This window comes from Pongo pygmaeus, chromosome 9, assembly GCF_028885625.2.
Source record: "Pongo pygmaeus isolate AG05252 chromosome 9, NHGRI_mPonPyg2-v2.0_pri, whole genome shotgun sequence".
NCBI lineage: Eukaryota > Metazoa > Chordata > Mammalia > Primates > Hominidae > Pongo > Pongo pygmaeus.
The window spans coordinates 67,746,598-67,770,829 of NC_072382.2; the positions used below are offsets into that span (position 1 = coordinate 67,746,598).

Sequence of the window (24,232 nt, forward strand, 5' to 3'; positions counted from 1 at the left end):
GAGGCATAGGACCTTTTTTATCCCTTGCAGGGAGATTTTTTATTAGAAATAAAACCCATAAATGAGGACAATGCTTCTCCTCAAATAATGACAATTTCAAGATCAATAGGGGTGATGATTTGGCAGGGCGGTGATGGTGAGGGTGGAGAAAGCCCTTCTAGAATTTCTGAGATAGAGGACATTGTAGATTATCAATTACCTACACCCAAATGAAGTCCTTGTGCTCCTTGGAGTGTTACTGACTTTACCTTTTGCTATCTGCATGGTGAGTGTTAGATGTTAGGAGACATCTAACATCTGAAGGCAAGATCTCTCTCTGTCTCTGTCTCTGTCTCTGTCTCTCTTTGTCTCTCTCTCTCTCTCTCTCTTTCCATCTCTCTCTCTGTTTCTCCCTCGGTTAACCAGGCAGGCCAGGAAATAACACAGTGCAGAGCCGAGTGTAGAATCTCATTGCCTATTATTTTTTCATCTATCTATCTATCTATCTATCTATCTATCTATCTATCTGTCATCTATCTATAATCAAATCAAAACAAGACAACAGCAAAACAAAGAAAAACGTTTTGTTTTTTTCTTCCCTAACTTATGTCCTTGGAAGTAGATTTTGTTTTTATTATGCTAACATCAAGGGATCAACATATTTTTAAAGGAAATATCAAAAAGCATATTAAAAGTTGGAGTAATTTTCATAGTTTTGTGAGGGGACAGATACCATGTTGTAGCTAAGTTATAGAAGCAATTCAAGAAACAGATGTGGCTTGAGGCCAAATTATATGTAACTTAAAAATGGACAAAGGAAAGAAGGAGCATAATTTAATCTGATCACGGGAATAAATGGCATGATATCATTTGAAAAAGAAACATCTCAAAAAATGTTTGAATTCACTTCAAATATGAAGTTACGGGAAAAAAAGTAGGAAAACATAAAATAACTTTTCTATCGAGGAATGTAGGAGTGATTTTCATTATGTGAAATCTGTGTTTCTTCATTGATTAAGGCTGGAAGCTCTGCTGTGAAGTTACTTGAACGAGAAGTGAACATTCTGAAAAGTGTAAAACATGAACACATCATACATCTGGAACAAGTATTTGAAACGCCAAAGGTAAACCTCTATTAGGTGCTGCATTTTGAAAGTTGTTATTATTACAAAATGAATATCATTCCATTCTGAAGTAATCCCTTTGGGGCACAGTTGCTCATGTCCTTGGCATGAGTCTGTCACTGGAGATTGATGAGAACATTCTGGAGGACTTTTATTATTGATTGTATAATTAGATGTCTGATGATTAGATTGATGTCTTCAGTAATATGTTCTGGGTGGCATGTTGAAAACAAATGTTTAAAATTACAACAACTTCATACACAACCAAATGGTGATTAGAACTTTCTTAGAGGTGCCTTTCCTTTTGCTTTGATCCTTAGTTTCTCCATTAAAGTTTATTGGAATATTTTCATAATTTTGCAAAGTTAACTACATAATCAAATTGGTATGGGTATATTTTTCACTGCAGTTTGTAGGAGATATTTTTTCATCTATGTCTTACTGATGTGTTTTATCTTCATATTTCCCTAGATGCTATCATTCTTCTCTTTACCTGTAATTTTTATTTAGAGTTGTTCAGAAGCCTGGATTATTTGCCATTCTGCCTCCAGATTGTTTAATGCTTGTGGGCTTGGGTGTTTTCTCTTAGAAGAGTAATAATGTACGGATTAGGCATATGGACTGTGGAATCATATTGCCTGTGCATTTGAATCCTGGCTCTACCACTTCTTAGTTATCCATGAGACCATGGACAAGTTATTCAGCTTGCCCATATCGCAGTTTCCTCTTCTGTAAAATGGGCTTGATAACAGTGTTGACCTCACTTCGTTGCTGTTGAAGGATTAAATGAGACAATCGATATAAAGTATCTGTCTCATTAAATGGTACCTATTGTTCTTTGTCTCCTAGGCCAGTCTCTAAGATAGTAATAGTCAATTTGGGTTGGCCTTATGCTTGATTCATTAGGGGTGCTTGATAACTATTAAAGACCACAGTTATCCTTTATGAGAGCAGTGTATGACAATGATGCCCAAAGTCTCTGCCCTTTTCAGTCTTAGACTTGTGATTTCTTTTATCCCTACATCTTCTTAGAATGGTTTTGTTCATTATCATCAGCTTTAAGCCATTTGATTATAATGTGCCTTGATACCATTTTCTTCATGGTTTTTTTTTTGTGTTCGGGGTTCATGGACCTGTGAGTTTATGGTTTTCATCAAATTTAGGAAATTGGGGGCTATTTTTCCTCACATTTGTATTTGCCTTCCCCTCACCCCACTTTGTGGTCTCCAAGTTAGATTGCTTGATATTGTCCACAGTTCGCTGATGCTCTGTTCATTTTTTAAATCTTTTTTTATCTCCTTGTTTCATTTTGTATAGTTTCTGTTGTTGTCTTCAAATTCAGTAATCTCTCTGTGTAGTATTGTATGTGTTGTTAATCTCTTCCAGTGGAAATTTGATTTAAAAAAATATATATATATATTCCATGTGTCTACTTAACATGTTCAGTCTTCTTGAATAGAGTTATAATAACTGCTTTAATGTCCTTTTCTACTGATTTTATCATGGGTGTCATTTCTAGGTCAGTTTCAATTTATTGTTTTTTCCCCCCTTCATTATGGGTTCTATTTTCCTGCTGCTTTATGTGCCTGTTAATTTTTGGCCAGATGCCAGATGTTGTGAATTTTACCTTGTTGGATGCTAGATATTTTAATATTCTAATGATTATTCTTAAGCTTTATTCTAGGATATAGGTAAGTCACTTGGAAACAGTTTGATACTTTTTGAAGCTTGCTTTAAGCTTTGTTAGGTGGCACCAAAGCAACCTTTAGGACTAATTTTTTCCTGTTACTGAGGGGCTCTCCCCAGTGCTCCATGAATTACGAGGTTTACCTCCGGCTCATGGGAACACAACTGTTTCTGGCTGTGTGTAAGCTCCAGTGATTGTTCCCTCTGCCCCTTTTGCATATTGTCCCCCCCAGCTTTGGGTAGTTTCCTCATACACATGTGTTGATTCATACTCTCCTGAAGAATTGAGGGGGTCCTCTGCAAATCTCTGGAGATTTCTCTCTCTACAGCATTCTCCTCTTTGATGCTCTGTCCTGTGAACTTTAGTTGTCTTGGCCTTCCTGGGCTTCCAGCTCCATGCCCTCTACTCATGGAGACTGCTAGGCTCTGCTTGGATTCCCTCTCCCTCTTCTGTGGTCTGGAAACTCCCTAGACAGCAAGCTAGAATAATCGTGGGGACTGCCTCATGTATTTCCTCTCTCTCAGGAATAACTACCCTATGCTGACTGATGTTTAATGTCTAAAAATTATTGTTTTATATATTTTGCCCCGTTCTTAAGCTGTTTCAGGTGGGAAGGTAAGTCTGGTCTTTGTTGCTCCATTATGGGCACAAGCAGGAGTCTAAGTCTAGAGTAAGTTTGAAGGCAGAGGAAACCATCATCTGTGATTTTTCCAATGTATTGCTTTCCCTTAATTCATGTAGGTCAGGTCTGACCCCCTCTGCCTCATAAATATGCACAAGCATGTAGACTTTCTATTGAAGCCATCTTAAGTATTAATAGAAATTGCCACCTGATTGGTTGTGTCGTGGTACTGATCATCCAGTCTGACTATGCTATGGTTTCTTGTGAGTCTAAATGTTCTCCAGGTCTACATAATTGTTTCTAATAATTATAAAACAGTTATAACTTATATAACTTTGACCAACTTATATATTTAAAATTGACCAATTTATATTTCAAGTACTGCTAATCCAACCTTTTCTTCCAAATAGTTCACTTATCATTTTATGTACCAGTGAACTGTACAGTCCTGTCAATGGAAAAAATATGGTCCAGTGCAAAGGCTTATTTATGTGTTAGATTTTGCAGTTACTTTTGAAATTCTAAAACTGCCTGAGATTCAGTGAATCTGAATTGCACTATAGGAAGAAAGGATGTTAACCTTCGCTGCCTGTTTTCATACTTACTGATTGAACACAGAAGTTGCACTAACAGTGCTTATAAGAACAAAATCAGACCTCAAGATCTTAAAAACAACAAAAATCTAGCAGCATAGGTTATAATGGAGACATAAAGGGTACCCTGTGTTTGAATAGAAATATGTATGAAAAAGACTTGCTTTTTAGTTGACTGTGAATCTTTTTTGACTCAATAGATGACTTGGCTGTTGGAATACCTAAAGTGATCTTAATATGCCCCCACATGAACAGCAAATATGGAAGAGGCATTTCAGCTATGACTTCTTACCACTCACACCCAATTAGTCACTAAGTCCCACTGTTTCTTTCTTGTTGGTATTTTTAAATCTTTTCATTTCCCTCCCTCTTGTCTCGATTCTATGCCTCACATCTACCCTCTATAAACAAAAGTCAGCATACTACAGTTTGAGAGCCACATTGGGCCTGCTGCCTGTTGTTTTTTTTTTTTAATGGCCCATAAGCTAAGTTTCTACATTTCCAAATGGTTGCAGAAATGTAAAAGAGTAATATTTCATGTCATGTAAAAATCCTATAAACCTGAAATTTTCAAGTCTAGAAGTAAAGCTTTGTTGTGTTGTTTATGGCTGCTTTCTCCTGCTACAGCAACAGCACTGAGTAGTTGTGAAAGAGACTCCATGGCCTGCAAAGCCAATAATATTTGCTATTAGGTCTGGTCTCTATAGTAAAGGTTTGTTGAGCCCTGTCCTACATTACTGCTAGAGTGTTCATTTAGAAATGCACAATTGGTAATATCATACACGTGCACCCCGCAACCCCGGCACTAGCTTAAAAATCTTCAGTGGCTCCTTATTGCATATGGGAAAAAAAAAATCCATACTCCTTATCATGATATCCAGAACTCTTTACAACCTGGCCTCAACCTGTTCTTTCTAGCCTCACTCCTCACCACTTCATTCTTCTCTGCCCTACCAAGTTGTCCATGTTATTAACACTGAGATTATTCTTTTAACAGACAGTGCTGTTTCAAGCTTTGGAGTCTTTGTAAATACCATGTGCTCTGCCTATTCTTTCCCATATTCTCTATCTATAAATCCCTATTCAGACATCCAGACCTGGCCTTAATATTTCTTCTCAAGGGGCATTCTTTAGACAGAGGCTGCCCCTCTTCTGTAACTCTATGGCATTTGGGGCCATTAGCACTTATCACATGATACTGTAATAATAACTATTTGTGAGCTTCTTGGGGATAAAGACTATGTCTTTACCTTTTTGTTTCTCTAGTATCCAGTCTAGTGTCTTGTACATAATAGATAATACTTCTGAATGAATAAATTAATGATTATGACTGTGATTGTATATGTGATATATAACATTTTAAAGATCCCCAGATATATAATTTGCTCTCTCTCTCTTTTATATATATAATGTCAGAAAATGTACCTTGTGATGGAGCTTTGTGAGGATGGAGAACTCAAAGAAATTCTGGATAGGAAAGGGCATTTCTCAGAGAATGAGACAAGGTGGATCATTCAAAGTCTCGCATCAGCTATAGCATATCTTCACAATAATGGTAAGAAGAGGGTTATCCAGCTCATTGACCCCATGAATACTGATGTCACTTTTGTTTAAGGGTAATTGTATTCCAGATTCATAGTCATATAAATAACACCTGCTAATATAGAAGATTTAATTTTTAGTTAAAAATGTTTCCTTTTTAACTTTCTTTGTAGATATGTTTTAATTAGAAATATGAACAAAGATGAAATTGTGAACATTTTTTATTCAACAGTTTGAAGAGAAGCTAATGTTATAAAATCAAAAGTAGACAAATCAATGGTAAAGGTGAAGTTCCCCAAAACATCTATTAATCATAACATTAGAATCTGTATGTTCTAGGCATTTTTTTGTCTTTTTAGACTTTATTTTAGAGCAGTTTTAGATTCACAGCAAAACTGAGCAGAAGGTAGAGAGATTTTCTATATACTCCCCTGCTCCCACATATGCACAACCTGCCCCACTATCAAAATTCCCCACTAGATTGATATATTGCATTGACATATCATTGTCACCCAAAGTTCATAGCTTATATTAGGATTCACTCTTGGGGTTTTGACAAATGCGTAATGTCATTTATCCACCATTATAGTACCATACAGAGTGGTTTCACAGTACTTTAAAAACTACATTTAAAAATTATTCGAATTGCCTTACTATTCTTAGGTGTTACTGCTGCTGCTCCTCCCCGTTTTTTTCCTTCAAGGTTAGTTTGGCTTACATGTGACTTTAGAACCTTCTCATTTTACAGATGAACAAAAACTTTGTTCCAGAGAGGTGCAGTGACATGGTTTGGTGTGCCAGAGCTGGTACTGGAACCCAGTGGTTCATCCAGCAGATAGTTCCCGAGCACCTAGTGCATTGAGATTGGTCCTAGATTACAAAGATTAAAAGACAAGGCCCCTGCCCTCCAAGGAACTTGGGCTGGTGGGAGATTGATTATTGAAAACAAGTTGTAACTCAACATGATAATCTCACCAATGGAAAGCCATATAAAGCACAAGGATTACAGGAGTTTAAGTACCTCATTTGGCTTGGAAAATCAGGAACGAATTCACTGAAGGAGCAATATTTGATCTGAGGAATACAAACTCAGAAAAAAATTAAAAAGGCAGGCTTTCTAGGCAGAGGGAAACGATTTTTTCAAGGGCTTAATATTATGCTATTGTCAGTCCTTCCTAATTAAGCTATAAATTCAGTATAATTCCAAACAAAATCTTAGCAACATTTTTCATGGAACTTGATAAGATTATTCTCTAATGGGTAAAAATAGCCAACAATGAAAAAGAACAATGGAGGCAGCAGGGAGATCTGCCCTGGCAAGGATAAAAGCATAATGATATGTTTGTTAAAGCTGTGTGGTGTTTATGTAAAAAGAGACAAGAAGAGCAATGGAAACAATAAAAATTCCAAAAACAAAGCCTGGGAATTGTGTAAGGGAGCTATAAATGATTAGGTATAATTGCCAGTTCAGGACTCATTCAATATATTCCTCTAGCAATTATGTGTATAACTTTTTTTTTTTTTGGAGACAGAGTCTCTCTCTGTTGCCCAGGCTGGAGTGCAGTGACATGATCTCGGCTCACTGCAAGCTCCGCCTCCCAGTCTCACGCCATTCTCCTGCCTCAGCCTCCCGCGTAACTGGGACTACAGGCGCCCACCACCACGCCCGGCTAATTTTTTTTTGTACTTTTAGTAGAGATGGGCTTTCACCATGTTAGCCAGGATGGTCTTGATCTCCTGACCTCATGATCCACCCGCCTCAGCCTCCCAAAGTGCCGGGATTACAGGTGCGAGCCACCGTGCCTGGCCATGTATAACTTTTTAAGTCTAGGGAAATGTTTGCAATGGATATGAACTGAATTAATTATTTGCAAAGGAAGTGTTTGGTACACGGTTATTTGTATGTACATAAAAATTGTACCTGAGCTCTGACATGTTCAACTGGAGATTTTGTGTCTCAAGGGTTTTTGTTTGTTTGTTTTTTATTTTACTACATAAAGAGTAGGAAAATGTGTGTTGATGTTGTAGAAAAATATACTGAAATAAGTATAGTTTGTATATATGTAGCCAAGTTACAGTGTGTTAAAATGTTTATGCTGACAGTAACATATGCATAGAAGTAAAGAAGTAATCCTGTATTTGAAGACCTAAGGATATGGGAAATCTGGCTGGGTTTGTGACTAAGATGATCTCGCTCCTCCTGGGAATACCTAAGCATGGGTACGATCCTCCTTCACACTCCCCAGGCCACTCATCATGAGGAGCAGCCAGTTGGGGCCACAGGGAAATGGGTAGAGGTGAGGGAGTCAAAGAAAATGGCTCCTTAAGGTTAGAAATATGGAGGAAGCGTTTATAAATAAGAGAATAGAACAGGACAGACTATGCTTGGCCCTCAAATTTTTCAACAGAGGATATTAATTTGTCAAATATATTTATTCTATATGTGTCTCTCCTATTTTTCCATTATTCATTTCATTTGATTTGTTGTTTATTTTCTTGGTAGATATTGTACATAGAGATCTGAAACTGGAAAATATAATGGTTAAAAGCAGCCTTATTGATGATAACAATGAAATAAACTTAAACATAAAGGTAAGATTAGCAATGGTGGTAAATATTTGCCTATAAACAGTTTGATAGCAAAGTGGCAAAGTACATCCTCTTTTTAGACGCATGTTGCTAGCTTTTGAGCAGCCAGAAAATAAGTGGCTTGTGCTAAAAAATAAAAATTTCACAAGAGGTTGTAACTGACAAGAATAATTTTGCAAGTTAAGTGGAGCTATTGAATGTGTTTTTAAAGTACATATTCATTTGAATAATTCTAAATCATTAGTTAATAGCAAGCAAACAGATGCTCTGAATTCTAATTAATTTCAAAATTATGTCTGGTAATTTGATGTAAATGTGTTACAGATTCAGAGAAAAGCACACCTTGCCTGTGCTTTTGATACTAAATTAATTCTGAAGTCTGTATTTCTTATTGAAAATTTTACTGTGTATTAATATTTATGTCCTAAGTACAATTAATGTGCCAAGTGTTTATTCTTGAAGATTTTATTCAAATTAAGTGTTCCCTAATGTCAAATAAATGCTACGATACATTATTTAGCACCATTATAGTGGCTGCTTTCAAAATATATAAATGTGTTAATTTAGAAATAAAATGTTGTCTGTGAGTAACTCATTCTGTTGCAGAAGCTAAGTCCTATGTAATAGAAATAGGTTTAACAGCATTGTTGGTTTACCCAAGTAAATGTTCTGGAACAGTTCCATTGTAAACTCTATGAAGGCAAGAATTGTGCATGTCTTATTCACTTAGTACCTGAAGTAGTGCCTGGAACATAGCATGTGTTCACTTAACATTTGATGAATGAAGGAATAGATGGTCTCCAAATAACTAAGTTGGATTGTGAAACTTTTTATATATTTCATGTGTCTGGATGGATTTTCCGTAGAGAAAGATAGGTATCATATGCTCCAAGTGAGATGTTTATGAAAACTAATGGAGAAATTGATTCATCTATTTAGAAAAATGGTGATATCACTTGTCAATAGGAGCATTTTCTTACTCCATAAGGCACTGGAAACTTTGCATTCATTGTCTCTGGACAAAGAGCCTATATTTGGTTACTTAATAAATGTGTCTGTTTTTCTGCTTTCAGTCTAAGGGTGTTCCAATTTGGGAGATAATTCCAAAGGCACATACTGAATATTTAGTAACTAAATGTTTAATGACCAAGATTTAGAACTGAGCAGAAGGCCTACAGTTGCAGCACTAGGCCACCAGTGTATTTGTAGTTAATACTTGTTGTTGTGGTTTTTTTCCTGTTAATATGCTTGTTGTAGTTTTTAATAGTGTAGTAATTGTTTTAATTAGTATACTCTAGAAACACAAAGGAAATAATAGTAAAGAAAAGATACTGTTTACCAATTATAAATAATTATACAAAAGGGGAGTTTCAGTGAGTGCTGACAGGGATAATTATTTGCATTTATAACAGTGCTTTAAACTGGAATATAACTTAATTATCAGAAACATAGATAATATGTTAAAGCCAGAATGTATTTTACAATGAAAGAACTTTTTTTTTTTAAAAAAAAACACCTTTTTTTATGAAAAAAGTTAAATGCCTCCAAATACAACTTTCCATGTTAGACTGGTGAATTTAATCAGAAGGCAAGAACGGTTAAATCACAGTATTCTCTCAAGATTTGAGAACACAAGCTTCTCTTTACCCAGTTTCTCCTCTATACAGAGAGGTGGGTGGGGAAGGAAATGCAAAATTTTTATTAATGATTCAATTAAAGTTCTCCCACCCCCAAGAACCCCAGAATTCAATGCAAGTTCAATGTGAAGTCTTATCTTCAGAATGAGTGAGCTCTAGGACAGGAAAACAGGTGACTGTGCTTGAATTTCTTCTCCTAGGTGACTGATTTTGGCTTAGCGGTGAAGAAGCAAAGTAGGAGTGAAGCCATGCTGCAGGCCACATGTGGGACTCCTATCTATATGGGTAAGTTAGTAGACTTAAAATTAATTTTTGTTTTGAGACAGGATCATGCTCTGTTGCTCAGGCTGGAGTGCAGTGGCATGATCTTGGCTCACTGCAGCCTTGACCTTCTGGGCTCAAGCCATCCCCCAACCTCAGCCTCTCAAGTAGCTAGGACCACAGGTGTATGCCACCACACCTGGCTAATTAATTTTTTTTTGTTTTTAAGAGATAGCAGTCTTACTGTGTTGCCCAGGATGGTCTCAAACTCTTGGGCTCACGCGATCCCTCCAGCCTCTGCTTTCCCAAGTGTTGGGATTACAGGCTTGAGACACTGCACCAGACTTGATTCTTTTATGTGTAAAAAAGTAGAACAACCAGTATGGATTACAGCTTGAACAATTTGATTTTGCCATCATGACATAATGACCCATGATTTAGGCTTTTCTTAGGTCAAGCAATTTCACTTGTTTTAGTATTTTACTTACAGTTCCTACCTTTAAAGATTTTAAAAAAATTTGTTATTTCTCTGGGCTCTTCTTAAAGTTGTTTATATCTCTTAGGTAATCATACCCCAAACTTAATTATTGCTTTTGTTAACTCATGTTAAAATCATGTGCATGTTTTGCTTCTTTGCTTTTTTTCCCGAAACGGAGTCTTGCTCTGTCACCCAGGCTGGAGTGCAGTGGTGCAGTCTGGGCTCACTGCAACCTCCACCTCCTGGGTTGAAGCAATTCTCGTGCCTCAGCCTCCAGACTAGCTGGGATTACAGGCACCTGCCACCACACCTGGCTAATTTTTGTATTTTTAGTAGAGATAGGTTTTTGCCATGTTGGCCAGGCTGATCTCAAACTCGTGACCTCAAGTGATCTGCCTGCCTCGGCCTCCCAGTGTTGAGATTACAGGCATGAGCCACCATGCCCAGCCCTCTTTGCATTTTTTTATCCAGTTGCATCACTATCAAACAGTTTTTCATGGAGTACTGATTAGATATATTTTGTAAAGAAAACAGCAGTTTCCTATTTTTCTAAATGTGAGTTTTAACAGCTTTATTGAAGTTTAATTTAAATACCATAAAAGATATTTGTGCATCCTTTACAATGTAAGATATATTTTTGTTTTACAATAAAAATACAATGATTTTTCATACATCCACAGAGTTGTGCAAACATCACCACAATCCAGTTTCAAAACAAATCTACTCCAAAAAGTTCCCTCAGCCCATTTATACTCAATCTTATTCCTATCCCAGCCCCAGGTAGCCACTAATCCCTCTAGATTTGCCTTTTTGTCTCTCTAAATGTGCCTCTTTTTTTTTTTTCTTTTCTGGACATTTCATATAAATAGAATCATAAAACATGTAGCCTTTTACATTTGGCTTGCTTTCACTTAGAATAATGTTTTTGAGGTACGTTCATGTTGTAGCATGTATCTGTAGTCTGCTCTTATATATTGTTGAATAGTTGTCCATTGCGTGGACATACCACATTTTGTTTATCTACTTACCAGCTGATGCACATGTGGATTTTTACCAGTTTGTGGCTATTATGAATAATGCTGCTATGAACATTCATGTACAGGTCTTTGTGAGGGTATGTGGTTTCATTTAGAAGTATTTTTAGAATTAGTTACTAAGAGTGAAATTGTTGGCTCATATGTTAAGTTTATGTTTAATTTTTTATGAAATTGCCAAACTCTTTTGCAAAATGACCATTACCTTCCCACCAGCAATTTGTGAGGGTTCCAGTTTCTCCATATCTTTGACAACTCTTGATATTACCTATCTTTTAAATTATACAATTCTAGTCCATAGGACTAGTATCTTAGGAAGTGGTATCTTATTGTAGGAAGTGGTATCTTATTGTGATTTTTAATTTGCATTTTCCTAATGATTAATGATGTTGAGCATCTTTCATGTGCTTACTAGGCATTCATATATCGTTTCTGATGAAGTGTCTGTTTAAATCTGTACCTATTGAGATAATCATATTTTCCTCTTTAAATTTATTAATGAAGTAATTACATAATCAATTTTAGAATGTTGAACCATCCTTGCACATTTAAATTCAACCTCACGTGGTTTAATGTACTGCGGTATTCAATTTGTCAGCACTTTTATTTAGGAGCTTTGACTGTAGCTTTTCTTCTTTTGTGCTTCCTTTGTCTTTTCTGATGTTAGGGTTATGCTGGCCTCATTTAAAAAATAATTTTTTTAACTTCTTATATGATCATGAACCTTTTTTTTATTATTATACTTTAAGTTCTGGGATATATGTACAGAACGTGTAGGTTTGTTACATAGGTATACATGTGCCATGGTGGTTTGCTGCACCCATCAACCCATCATCTACATTGGTATTTCTCCTAATGCTATCCCTGCCCTAGCCCCCAACCCCCCAGCAGGCCCTGGTGTGTGATGTTCTCCTCCCTGTGTCCATGTATTCTCATTGTTCAACTCCTGCTTATGAGGGAGAACATGGAGCGTTTGGTTTTATGTTCCTGTGTTACTTTGCTAAGAATGATGGTTTTCAGCTTCATCCATGTCCCTGCAAAGGACATTAACTCATCCTTTTTTATGGCTGCATAGTATTCCATGGTGTATATGTGCCACATTTTCTTTATCCAGTCTATCATTGATGGGCATTTGGCTTGGTTCCAAGTCTTTGCTATTGTGAATAGTGCCACAATAAACAGAAGTGTGCATGTGTCTTTATAGTAGAATGATTTATAATCCTTTGGGTATATATATATATACCCAGTAATGGGATTGCTGGGTCAAATTGTATTTCTAGTTCTAGATCCTTGAGGAATCACCACACTGTATTCCACAATGTTTGAACTAATTTGCACTCCCACCAACAGTGTAAAAGCATTCCTATTTCTCCACATACTCTCCAGTATCTGTTGTTTCCTGACTTTTTTAATGATCACCATTCTTACTGACATGAAGTGGTATCTCATTATGGTTATGATGCATTTCTCTAAAGACCAGTGATGAAGAGCTTTTTTTTCTTTCTTTTTTTTTAAAATTATACTTTAAGTTTTAGGGTACATGTGCACAACATGCAGGTTAGTTATATATGTATACCTGTGCCATGTTGGTGTGCTGCACTCATTAACTCGTCATTTAACATTAGGTATATCTCCTAATGCAATCCCTCCCCCCTCCCCCCACCCCACAACAGGCCCCAGTATGTGATGTTCCCCTTCCTGTGTCCATGTGTTCTCATTGTTCAATTCCCACCTATGAGTGAGAACATGTGGCGTTTGGTTTTTTGTCCTTGCTATAGATAGTTTACTGAGAATGATGGTTTCCAGCTTCATCCATGTACCTACAAAGGACATGAACTCATCATTTTTTATGGCTGCATAGTATTCCATGGTGTATATGTGCCACATTTTCTTAATCCAGTCTATCATTGTTGGACATTTGGGTTGGTTCCAAGTCTTTGCTATTGTGAATAGTGCTGCAATAAACATACGTGTGCATGTGTCTTTATAGCAGCATGATTTATAGTCCTTTGGGTATATACCCAGTAATGGGATGACTGGGTCAAATGGTATTTCTAGTTCTAGATCCCTGAGGAATCGCCACACTGACTTCCACAATAGTTGAACTAGTTTACAGTCCCACCAACCGTGTAAAAGTGTTCCTATTTCTCCACATCCTCTCCAGCACCTGTTGTTTCCTGACTTTCTAATGATCGCCATTCTAACTGGTGTGAGATGGTATCTCATTGTGGTTTTGATTTGCATTTCTCTGATGGCCAGTGATGATGAGCATTTTTTCATGTGTCTTTTGGCTGCATAAATGTCTTCTTTTGAGAAGTGTCTGTTCATATCCTTTGCCCACTTTTTGATGGGGTTGTTTGTTTTTTTCTTGTAAATTTGTTGGAGTTCATTGTAGATTCTGGATATTAGCCCTTTGTCAGATGAGTAGATTGCAAAAATGTTCTCCCATTCTGTAGGTTGCCTGTTCACTCTGATGGTAGTTTCTTTTGCTGTGCAGAAGCTGTTTAGTTTAATTAGATCCCATTTGTCAATTTTGGCTTTTGTTGCCATTGCTTTTGGTGTTTGAGTCATGAAGTCTTTGCCCATGCCTATGTCTTGAATGGTATTGCCTAGGTTTTCTTCTAGGTTTTTTATGGTTTTAGGTCTAACATTTAAGTCTTTAATCCATCTTGAATTAATTTTTGTATAAGGTGTAAGGAAGGAGTCCAGTTTCAGTTTTCTGCATATGGCTAGCCAGTTTTCCCAACACCGTTTATTAAATAGGGAATCCTTTCCCCATTGCTTGTTTCTATCAGATTTGTCAAAGATCAGATGGTTGTAGATGTGTGGTGTTATTTCTGAGGCCTCTGTTCTGTTCCATTGGTCTATATATCTGTTTTGGTACCAGTACCAGGCTGTTTTGGTAACTGTAGCCTTGTAGTATAGTTTGAAGTCAGGTAGTGTGATGCCTCCAGCTTCGTTCTTTTTGCATAGGATTGTCTTGGCTGTAGGAGAAAGTGGGGAAGGTCTAAAATCGACACCCTAACATCACAATTAAAAGAACTAGAGAAGCAAGAGCAAACATTCAAAAGCTAGCAGAAGACAAGAAATAACTAAGATCAGAGCAGAACCCAAGGAGATAGGGACACAAAAAACCCTTCAAACAATCAATGAATCCAGGAGCTGGTTTTTTGAAAAGATTAACAAAATAGATAGACTGGTAGTCAGAGTAATAAAGAAAAAAGAGAGAAGAATCAAATAGACACAATAAAAAGTGATAAAGGGGATATCAGCACTGATCTCACAGAAGTACAAACTACCATCAGAGAATACTATAAACACCTCTACACAAATAAAGTAGAAAATCTAGAAGAAATGGATAAATTTCTGGACACATACACCCTCCCAAGACTAAACCAGGAAGAAGTCAAATCCCTGAATACACCAATAACAAATTCTGAAATTGAGGCAGTGATTAATAGCCTACCAACCAAAAAAAGCCCAGGACCAGACGGATTCACAGCCGAATTCTACTAGAGGTACAAGGAGGAGCTGGTACCATTCCTTCTGAAACTATTCCAAACAATAGAAAGAGGGACTCCTCCCTAACTCGTTTTATGAGGCCAGCATCATCCTGATACCAAAACCTGGCAGAGACACAACAAAAAAAGAAAATTTCAGACCAATATCCCTGATGAACAGCAATGCGAAAATCCTCAATAAAATACTGGCAAATTGAATCCAGCAGCACATCAAAAAGCTTATCCACCACAATCAAGTCAGCTTCATCTCTGGGATGCAAGGCTGGTTCAACATATGCAAATCAGTAAATGTAATCCACCACATAAACAGAACCAAAGACAAAAACCACATGATTATCTCAATAGATGCAGAAAAGGCCTTTGATAAAATTCAATACCCCTTCATGCTAAAAACTCTCAATAAACTAGGTATTGATGGAACGTATCTCAAAATAATAAGAGCTATTTATGACACACCCACAGCCAATATCATACTGAATGGGCAAAAGCTGGAAGCATTCCCTTTGAAAACTGGCACAAGACAAGGATGCCCTCTCTCACCAGTCCTATTCAACATAGTATTGGAAGTTCTGGCCAGGGCAGTCAGGCAAGAGAAAGAAATAAAGAGTATTCAAATAGGAAGAGAGGACGTCAAATTGTCTCTGTTTGCAGGTGACATGATTGTATATTTAGAAAACCCCATTGTCTCAGTCTCAAATCTCCTTAAGCTGATAAGCAGCTTCAGCAAAGTCTCAGGATACAAAATCAATGTAGAAAAATCACAAGCATTCCTATACACCAATAACAGACAAACAGAGAGCCAAATCATGAGTGAACTCCCATTCACAATTGCTACAAAGAGAATAAAATACCTAGGAATCCAACTTACAAGGGACGTGAAGGACCTCTTCAAGGAGAACTACAAACCACTGCACAAGGAAATAAGAGAGGACACAAATGGAAAAACATTCCATGCTTATGGATAGGAAGAATCAATATCGTGAAAATCGCCATAGTGTCCAAGGTAATTTATAGATTTTGTGCTATCCCCATCAAGCTACCAGTGGCTTTCTTCACAAAATTGGAAAAAACTACTTTAAAGTTCATATGGAACCAAAAAATGAAACTTTTAGATAATAAAAATTATGTAATAATAGTTTGAAATTTCCTCTTAAATTTTTTGGTTCTGCTACTTTTTTGGGGATAAAGTTTCTATTATTTTTTCAATTTATACTAAATTATCCAAGTTTTCTGCATTTTCTTGAATCATTTTGATAATTTATGTTTTTCTAGAAAATTGTTTCTTTCATTGAGATTTTTAATTTCATTGGCATGAATATGCATATTATGTTTACTTATTATTTTCATATTCTCCTGTGTACCTGCGGTTATATCATCCTATAAATTCAATATGCACTGATTATCTGCTTTTATCACAGTTTCTATATATATAATAGGAATCATGTCACTCATTTCTAAAAAATTTTTTGAGGACCTACTTAGTGTCAGACATTGTTCTAGGTATTAAAAATACAACAGTGAACAAGACATAAAAATATTTTGCCTTCATGGAACTTAACATTCTTGTGTCACCAACATTAAACAAGGTTTTTATAAATCTGATGTTTTAGAGCAAAGTGCTGAGTACAAAAAAAAAAAAAGGGAGGGTGATAGGAAGTGTTTAGAAGACAATAGTTTTTTTTTTTAATCAGGTTGACATGAGAATTAAATGAGAAAATATATATAAAGTGCTCAGCAGTGTCTAGCACTTAGGCCTGAATTTTAGCTCTTTGTCATACTAATAATTTTATCTAGATCAAATTTGTTAGTGGTTAGGACAGTTAATAAATAATAAATAAAGCTCCCAATGGGTTTTTCAAGAACCAGCTCATATCTAATTGTTATTTGGTTTGCTTTTTCATTAATTTCTGCTTTTATTTTTCTGAATTCCTTCTTCGTGCCTTATTTTGGTTTGTTTGTTTATTTTATTTTGTTTTTTTGAGACAGGGCCTCCCTCTGTTGCTTAGGCTGGAGTGCAGTGGTGCAGTCACGGCTTACTGCAGCCTCAGCCTCCTAGGCTCAAGCGTTCCTCCCACCCCAGCCTCCCCAGGAGCCAGGAGCACAGGCATGTGCCACCGTTCCAGATAACTTTTTTCTTTTTAATTTTTAGTAGAGATGAGGTCTCATGCTCCGACTGATCTCAAACTCCTGGGTTCAAGCGATCCTCCTGCATTGGCCTCCCAAAGTGCTGGGATTATAGGAATGAGCCACTGTGGCTAGTGGTTTGTTTTTTATTGTAACTTCCTAAGTTGAATACATATTTGTTATCAGGCTTATTTTCTATGAAATGCATTGGAGGCTGTATATTTTCCTCTGAGTACCTTGACTTTTTTTTTTTTTTTTTTTTGCTATACGGTGTTCTAATTGTGATTAATCTCTTGATATACTTTAATTTTAATTTTAGTTTTTTTAATTGAAAAATTATTTATAAGTGTTTTTAGAATTTTTCCAGGTGGTTGAGATGTGTTTGAAGCGCATGGAATGCGTGTTAGTTGTCCTAGCCTTTTGGTTTATCTGTCTGGTTTTCTTTATTGTGGTAGGTGATTGCGTTTAAAGGTTTTCAACTTTTAGGAATTTTCTTTGTGACTGAACACATGATCAGCTTTTGCAAATGATGCATTGGATATTTTAAAAATATGTGTGTGTACCTGGTTTGTTGAGCATAAAAATTTCTGTGTGCTTATTAAATGAAATGTGATTTTTTGTGATTCAGATCTTCCATATTGTTGGTGTATTTTTGCTTGCCACTTCTGTTGATCTCTAAGAGAGTCATTCACCAAGATAGGTCTTTGACACATTGATTTTGTACTTTTAGTAGATTTTTAAAAATCTGCTTTTTAGGAATATAGTTTACTTGCAATAGGATGCACAAGTTTTAAGTTTTGACAAATGCATACACTTGTGTAATCACTACCCCATTATGTTCAAGTCATAGAACATTTCTGTCACCCCAGAAAGTTCCTTTGTGTCCCTTTCAGTCAATCCCCCACCCATAACTGCTGATGATTTCTATCACCACAGCTCAGTTTTGCATATCTAGAAGTTTATATAAATTGAATCATACAGTACATACTCTTTTGTGTCTGTCTTCTTCTTTTGTCTTACATCATGATTTTGAGACTTATCCATGTTGTTGTATCAGTAGTTTATTCATTTTTATTGCTGAAGAGTATACCTAATTCATTGCTTTTTTGTCTGCTAGATGCATAAAGTTTTGAAATTGTTTTATCTTATTTGGGAAAAGACTACTTTAGATTCTGTTCATATCCCCCTGTTGGCAAAGGACATCTGGTCTGTAGTTACATGGGGAAAATATATTCAAGCACCCTGAGTTTTATGCCTCCTTATTAGTTGTCTACACTGATAACGAGTGAGAGAACAAGAGAGAAGACAGATGGTTTGTGGAGCTTTGCTGACTTCCTAAATGGCTTCTTGGCAGTTACTCTGGCCTCTGCATCCCTATGAGGGCTGGGATGACAGTGCAAGTCGAAATGCCCCTGATAATTAAGATGACTCTGAAAGAGCGAGGACCAGGAATTCCTGTCCCCTGCTGTGTGCTGCACAGCACACTGTGTGGAAATCGTTCATTGAATCCAGTCACAGAATTTGCCCTTGTCATAGACATGTGGCCATAGAGCAACTGGAACTTTAAAAATTCCATATTTAAAGATTTTAAGTAGAGTTAACGCATACAAATAATGGCTTAAAGGAAAATATTAGTTAATTTTCAGTCATTTGGAGACAGATTGCTCAGTGTTAGTAATTTGTACATTCTTTCTTCTGTTTAATCTTTTGACCCCTTTTTGTTGCCTTTCATTTCTTTAACACTAGGCAGAGGAAAAAGGAGAAAATGAAATTCCATTTGCTTTTAGTAGTTATAAAAGTGTGTGTGTGTGTGTGTGTGTGTAGGTGTAGGTATGTGTAGGTGGGAGAGATTGAAACTTTTCTAAAATAAAAATGCACCTTTTGCATAGGAGGCACTTTGCAGCTGTGTAACATTAGGCAAGTCACTTAATATATCTGAAACTTAGTTTCCTCATTGGCAAAAGGAGTCAAATGCTTACATACCTATCTCACAGAATTGTTAACATACTTTATGCAAATAACAATTTATGCAAAAAACTTTAAAGTTCTATTGAAATATATACATATATTGTATTTTTCTGCTTATAACTATTTTCTTTTTATTTTTTCTTAAATATATCTGATTCATAGCTGTAGAGGTGCAATAGACATGTTCCTGCAATGTCATTTGTGACTTTTTTAAAAGGCAGCCAGCTGAGTGTGGTGTATCACGCCACTAATCCCAGCTATTCAGGAGGCTGAGGTGGGAGGATCACTTGAGGCCAGGAGTTTGAGGCCAGCCTGAGCAACACAGCAAGACCCCATCTCTAAAATAATTTTAAAAAAACAATTAGCCAGGCATGATGGTATGCACCTGTAGTCCTAGCTACTCAGGAGGCTGCGGCAGGATGATACCTTGAACCTAGTAGTTTGAGGCTGCAGTGAACTGTGATCATGCCACTGCACTCCAGCCTGGACAATAGAGTGAGACCCTGTCTCAAAAAAAAAAAAAATACACACACACACACACACACACACACACATATATATTTAGTATAGTCTATGTCCTGTGACTAGTTGGCTTTTTGATCCAGTTTTATAGGAGCTCTCTCTTTGTCTTGGCTTTCTTATTTGAAAATGCAGAAAATAGTTCGTATTCTGTTATAGGAGTGATGCTATTATTATTTTACTAAAGTGATTTATCACCACGTACCTTAGTTTTTCTGTGAATCCAGATTTCCACATATTGGGCCTGCGTTATGTTACATCTACTTAAGGCATATATTTAATTCTATTTTGTGGAAAGGGCTGGGATATTGTTGTCTTCTACTATAACTACAGAATCTTTGCAAAATCATTTCTTAACAATTTAAAGAAATAAAGGGTAGTGCATTTAGTTATACAGTTTACACCATTGTTCCATTAGAAGCTAAATGATAGGAGTGAGGATACAGTGACATCAATTGTTAAGGCCTGTGCATTATTCATTTAACATCTGCTGTTGGTTCTCTTTTCCCTATGGGGAAATAAATTACAGCACATCAGCACATTTTTCATGCTTTGTGTTTAAGCATTTAAAAGACATTTATTGTATTATTAATATTATTTTATATCTGCTTGTTTGGCAGCCCCTGAAGTTATCAATGCCCACGACTATAGCCAGCAGTGTGACATTTGGAGCATAGGCGTCATAATGTACATGTTGTAAGTAGCCTGCTAAATGTACACTTTAAGATGAGTGGATAGTTTCTAGCAGTAGAATGATATAGACTTTAAATTAAAACTAATATATATTTTTAAAAAGTGATTTAAAAACCAATTGGGAGGTCATTCTAAAAGCTCTCTTATTAGTTGTCGGGTATACATCCCTGAGGTATTTTTTAATACTGTAAATTTATAACTTTCAGCTTTGGTTTTCATTGATCTATAAATGCAACAATATGATCTGAGCAAAATGAAAAATCTTAACACCTTCTGTATCCTTTGCTACAAACCAAAAGCTTCTTTGTGTTTTCTCATGAGGTTCACTTATAGCTTATCAGGTGTAGGGAGGTACTGTGGCCTGGCACTTGTTCTACCCATACAGGCAGAGCATAGGTGGGAGTGGGCACTAACTAGGCAGAGGGTCACTTAGGATCTAGGGAGTATTCTACAGTTCCCAGTTCCCATAATGACGTTGTGCTGCTGGAGCTTTCAGTCATTCTTGTTCTTCCTTCTCTCTCATTCTCAAGATTCAGTCAAACTCCATGTCCTGCTCATTTTTCCTTTGAAATATCCTTACCTGTTCTTTGATTTCTCTTCACCTGTATCTTTTCTCCTTATGATTCCTTTTCTAGACTATTACAGGGTCTTTCTGACTGTTCTCCCTACTTCTGGTCACCCTCCCCATGTTTGTCCTTCACGTTGCTTCCAGGGGTGTCCTTTCAAATCACAAATCTGATCATACTGCTTTCCTGATTAAAAGCCTCTGATATATATATATAAAAGCCTCTGATATATATATATATAATATATATATAATACATATTATATATGTAATCTAATACATATATATGTATTTGTATACAGAGAAGTGTCAGAGCATCTTGGCATGGCATGGCATGGCATGGCATAGCAGAGCAGGTCTTTCATAACCTGATTCCAGCATGCCTTTCCAGTTTGGGTCTGGATATGTATTCCTGTGCACCTACACTGTGCTGTGATGATTCCAGGTCACATTTCAATACTTGGACGCACCCTGTGTCGTATGCCTCTGGGGTGTGTATGGGTATGTGTGTATTCTTTTTCTCTATAAGATTCTCTCCTGGGTGGACCCAGCTCAAACATTAAGGCCTTCCGTTTCTCTACTCCGACTTTACCCTACCATAGCAGAATTCCTTCATTTATTAGGTATATACTTTCTCATGCTCCACAGAAGATTTTAAGGTATCATGCAAAACAGTAATGTTGAAAGAAAAAACTAATAAAATAGGAATATTTAACCAGGAAGGTTTACACATGTGTAAATCCGATAGAATTCATTGTTCCCTTTTATGTATTCTCATAAAGCTTTTAAAAACTATATGATAATATTATATATATTGTATCTGTTTTCCTTGTTCTAAATTCCATGGAAGACAGAGACCTTAGATTATTCATCTTTGCATTCCTAGTATCTGGTATAATAGACATACATTCAGTGCTCAATATGTTTGTTAAATTGAATTAAAGTGAATTTTCTAAGAGGTGTTCTAAAAAGTTAGTGACCATTGTTCTGCCTCTTGCTGAATGTGAACATTTTTATGTTGATGCAACATTAGTTTTATGGTCATATTGAAGATTTCACTATGCACTGCCTCTTCCAGATCATTTCTAAATATTGACATCACAGTAGTTACATTTTCACAGTTCTGTGAAATGGAATACACAGGCAGTAGAAATTGGATGATGTGATTGTAACTGTAACTCAGCTGGTCAACACACATTGTTGCTTAGATTACATAAAGTATAAAAGTATTCAAAAAGTTTTTGATCATCTTTTTGTGCTGATTAAAATCATAGTGCAAAAATTCTGAGCCTTAGTCTTTAATTAAAATATAACTTTTAAATTAGTCTTTTATACTCTCAAGACTTTCTAGAAACCATGAGTCAAACATCCTATATATAATCTAATATTATGCAATTCATGTAGTGTTTGCTGCCTTCTTAGTTTGAACTTGGTGTTAAGGAAAGTGAATGTATTGTATCTTAAACATGTTTCTCTTTCTTAGAAATATAATTTTAATTTTTCTGCTTCAGAGTGTGACTGCATATCATCATAATGACGTTGTCTTCTCTTTACAGTAGACTCTTACTTAGCTAATCAGTGCCTATTCATTAATCTGTCTGAGCCCAATGGTGTTATAATTTCCTTAATCAAGAGCACAAACATATTACCTTCTCCAGGGGGTTTATTTTCTTGTTTATCAGTTACCTCTGATTCATTTCTATTTAATCAGATGGTGATAACATACTTTCTCAAGGTGAAATTAGCATAAGTAAATATTCTTTGTAGTTATTGTCCTCTGCTGTTTTGATTTCTATGAATGCAACAAAATAGTAGGAAGACTTTAAGAGACATTTTTCATGTCTTGGATTTCCTTTTCTGGATGTGCAGGAAATTGCTGTCATAAAATTTTGTATGCTGCTGATTGACCAACCATTAGATACATTTTTATGTAAGTAAAATTGCAAAGAACAGAAAAAAAGTGAATTTTTTAAGATGTAGCCCTTAAGCTATAGTTGCATGCTAGTCAGGCAATGCAGCGGCAGCTAAGAAATTGGTGGATGTGCCGTATCACTGGTTGATAACAGGCTCAATGAACTAGGCCTTTGCTGGCCTGCACTGTTTTAATAGATAGTAATTGTCCAGAAGGCCATTTTTTCTGGCTATTTTGTTTTCCATAGCTTTTTAAATTGCATTATAAACTAAACAATAGCAAGGCAAATAGGATGAGACAGAGGAAATCAGAATGAGCTAGAGAGATAAAAAGTATTAAAATAAGAGTTTGCAGAACAATATGATACTGATAAATACTTAGCAAGAACCTATTGGTAAATGAAAAAGCTCTATTGTCCGGTCTAGTTTGATAAACCACTAGGATGAAAGCAACTTTTCCCCCCACAAAAGTCATCATAATCATCATCATTACTATGAAAAAATCAAATTTTGACTTATTCAGAAAATGTTCATGAGTTAGATTTTTAAATAATTAAAGAAAAATATAAAGAAAATTAGTAAAAATGTAACTGTTAAAAGATGTAGAGATTATTATACTTATGTACAGTGTAGACCAGCAGTTTGGGAAGTCTAATGAAATTATGCCATTTTATTCTTTCATCAATGAAGTATAAAAATATATTCCTGAGAGTTGAAGAATAGACACAGAGTTGCCCCTGTGATGAATCTAATTTCATCTGTCTGGTTGTCATTGGACAAATCTGGTTGTTATCTATAGGATTGCCCTCAGATGTTGGAGTTGACAGTAATGAGGATGGCTGACATTTGTTGATACTGTGTTATGAAGACTTGAACTCAGGTTTTAAGCTTGTTCTTGTAGTTTTGACCTAGATCACTTATTGAAGTAATAGCTTTATAGGCTTGCCATGTTCTGTTAAGAGTCTAAAGGTACATTGTTTCTGTATTACAGAATGTGAAAACAAGCCCATGTTTACTTTATACACACTGCTCATGGTTTTACTGATGTTGGTCATTATGTATACTTAGCTTTCACCCTTTCAGGCCGAAGGGTCAAATTATTGTCTGATTTTTCCACATTCAGACTCTTTTCATTTCATATACAATTTTTGAAGAGTTGTGTCCATTTTAATGGCTTTTTGGCATTGACTTAGATCCTATAGAAATTCCCAGGGTTAGGGCTGGGCACGTTGACGCATGCCTGTAATCTCAGTACTTTGGGAGGCCAAGGCAGGTGGATAACTTGAGGTCAGAAGTTCGAGGCCAGCCTGGCCAACATGGTGAAACCCTATCTCTACTAAAAATACAAAAATTAGCCGGGCGAGGTGGCGCGTGCCTGTAATCCC

The 24,232-nt window shown here is 36.2% G+C and overlaps 1 protein-coding gene across 21 annotated transcripts in view; it reads left to right on the forward strand.

The window, feature by feature from the left end:
• Positions 1 to 24,232, forward strand: part of STK33 (serine/threonine kinase 33) — a 225,311-nt gene that overhangs the window by 125,774 nt on the left and 75,305 nt on the right. For all 21 annotated transcript variants that reach the window (XM_054438441.2, XM_054438449.1, XM_063671961.1 and 18 more), the window contains 5 exons: positions 999 to 1,103; positions 5,422 to 5,560; positions 8,051 to 8,139; positions 9,974 to 10,058; positions 20,299 to 20,374. In XM_054438441.2, the coding sequence (XP_054294416.1) occupies positions 999 to 1,103; positions 5,422 to 5,560; positions 8,051 to 8,139; positions 9,974 to 10,058; positions 20,299 to 20,374 (494 nt within the window). The remainder of the gene's footprint in view (positions 1 to 998; positions 1,104 to 5,421; positions 5,561 to 8,050; positions 8,140 to 9,973; positions 10,059 to 20,298; positions 20,375 to 24,232) is intronic.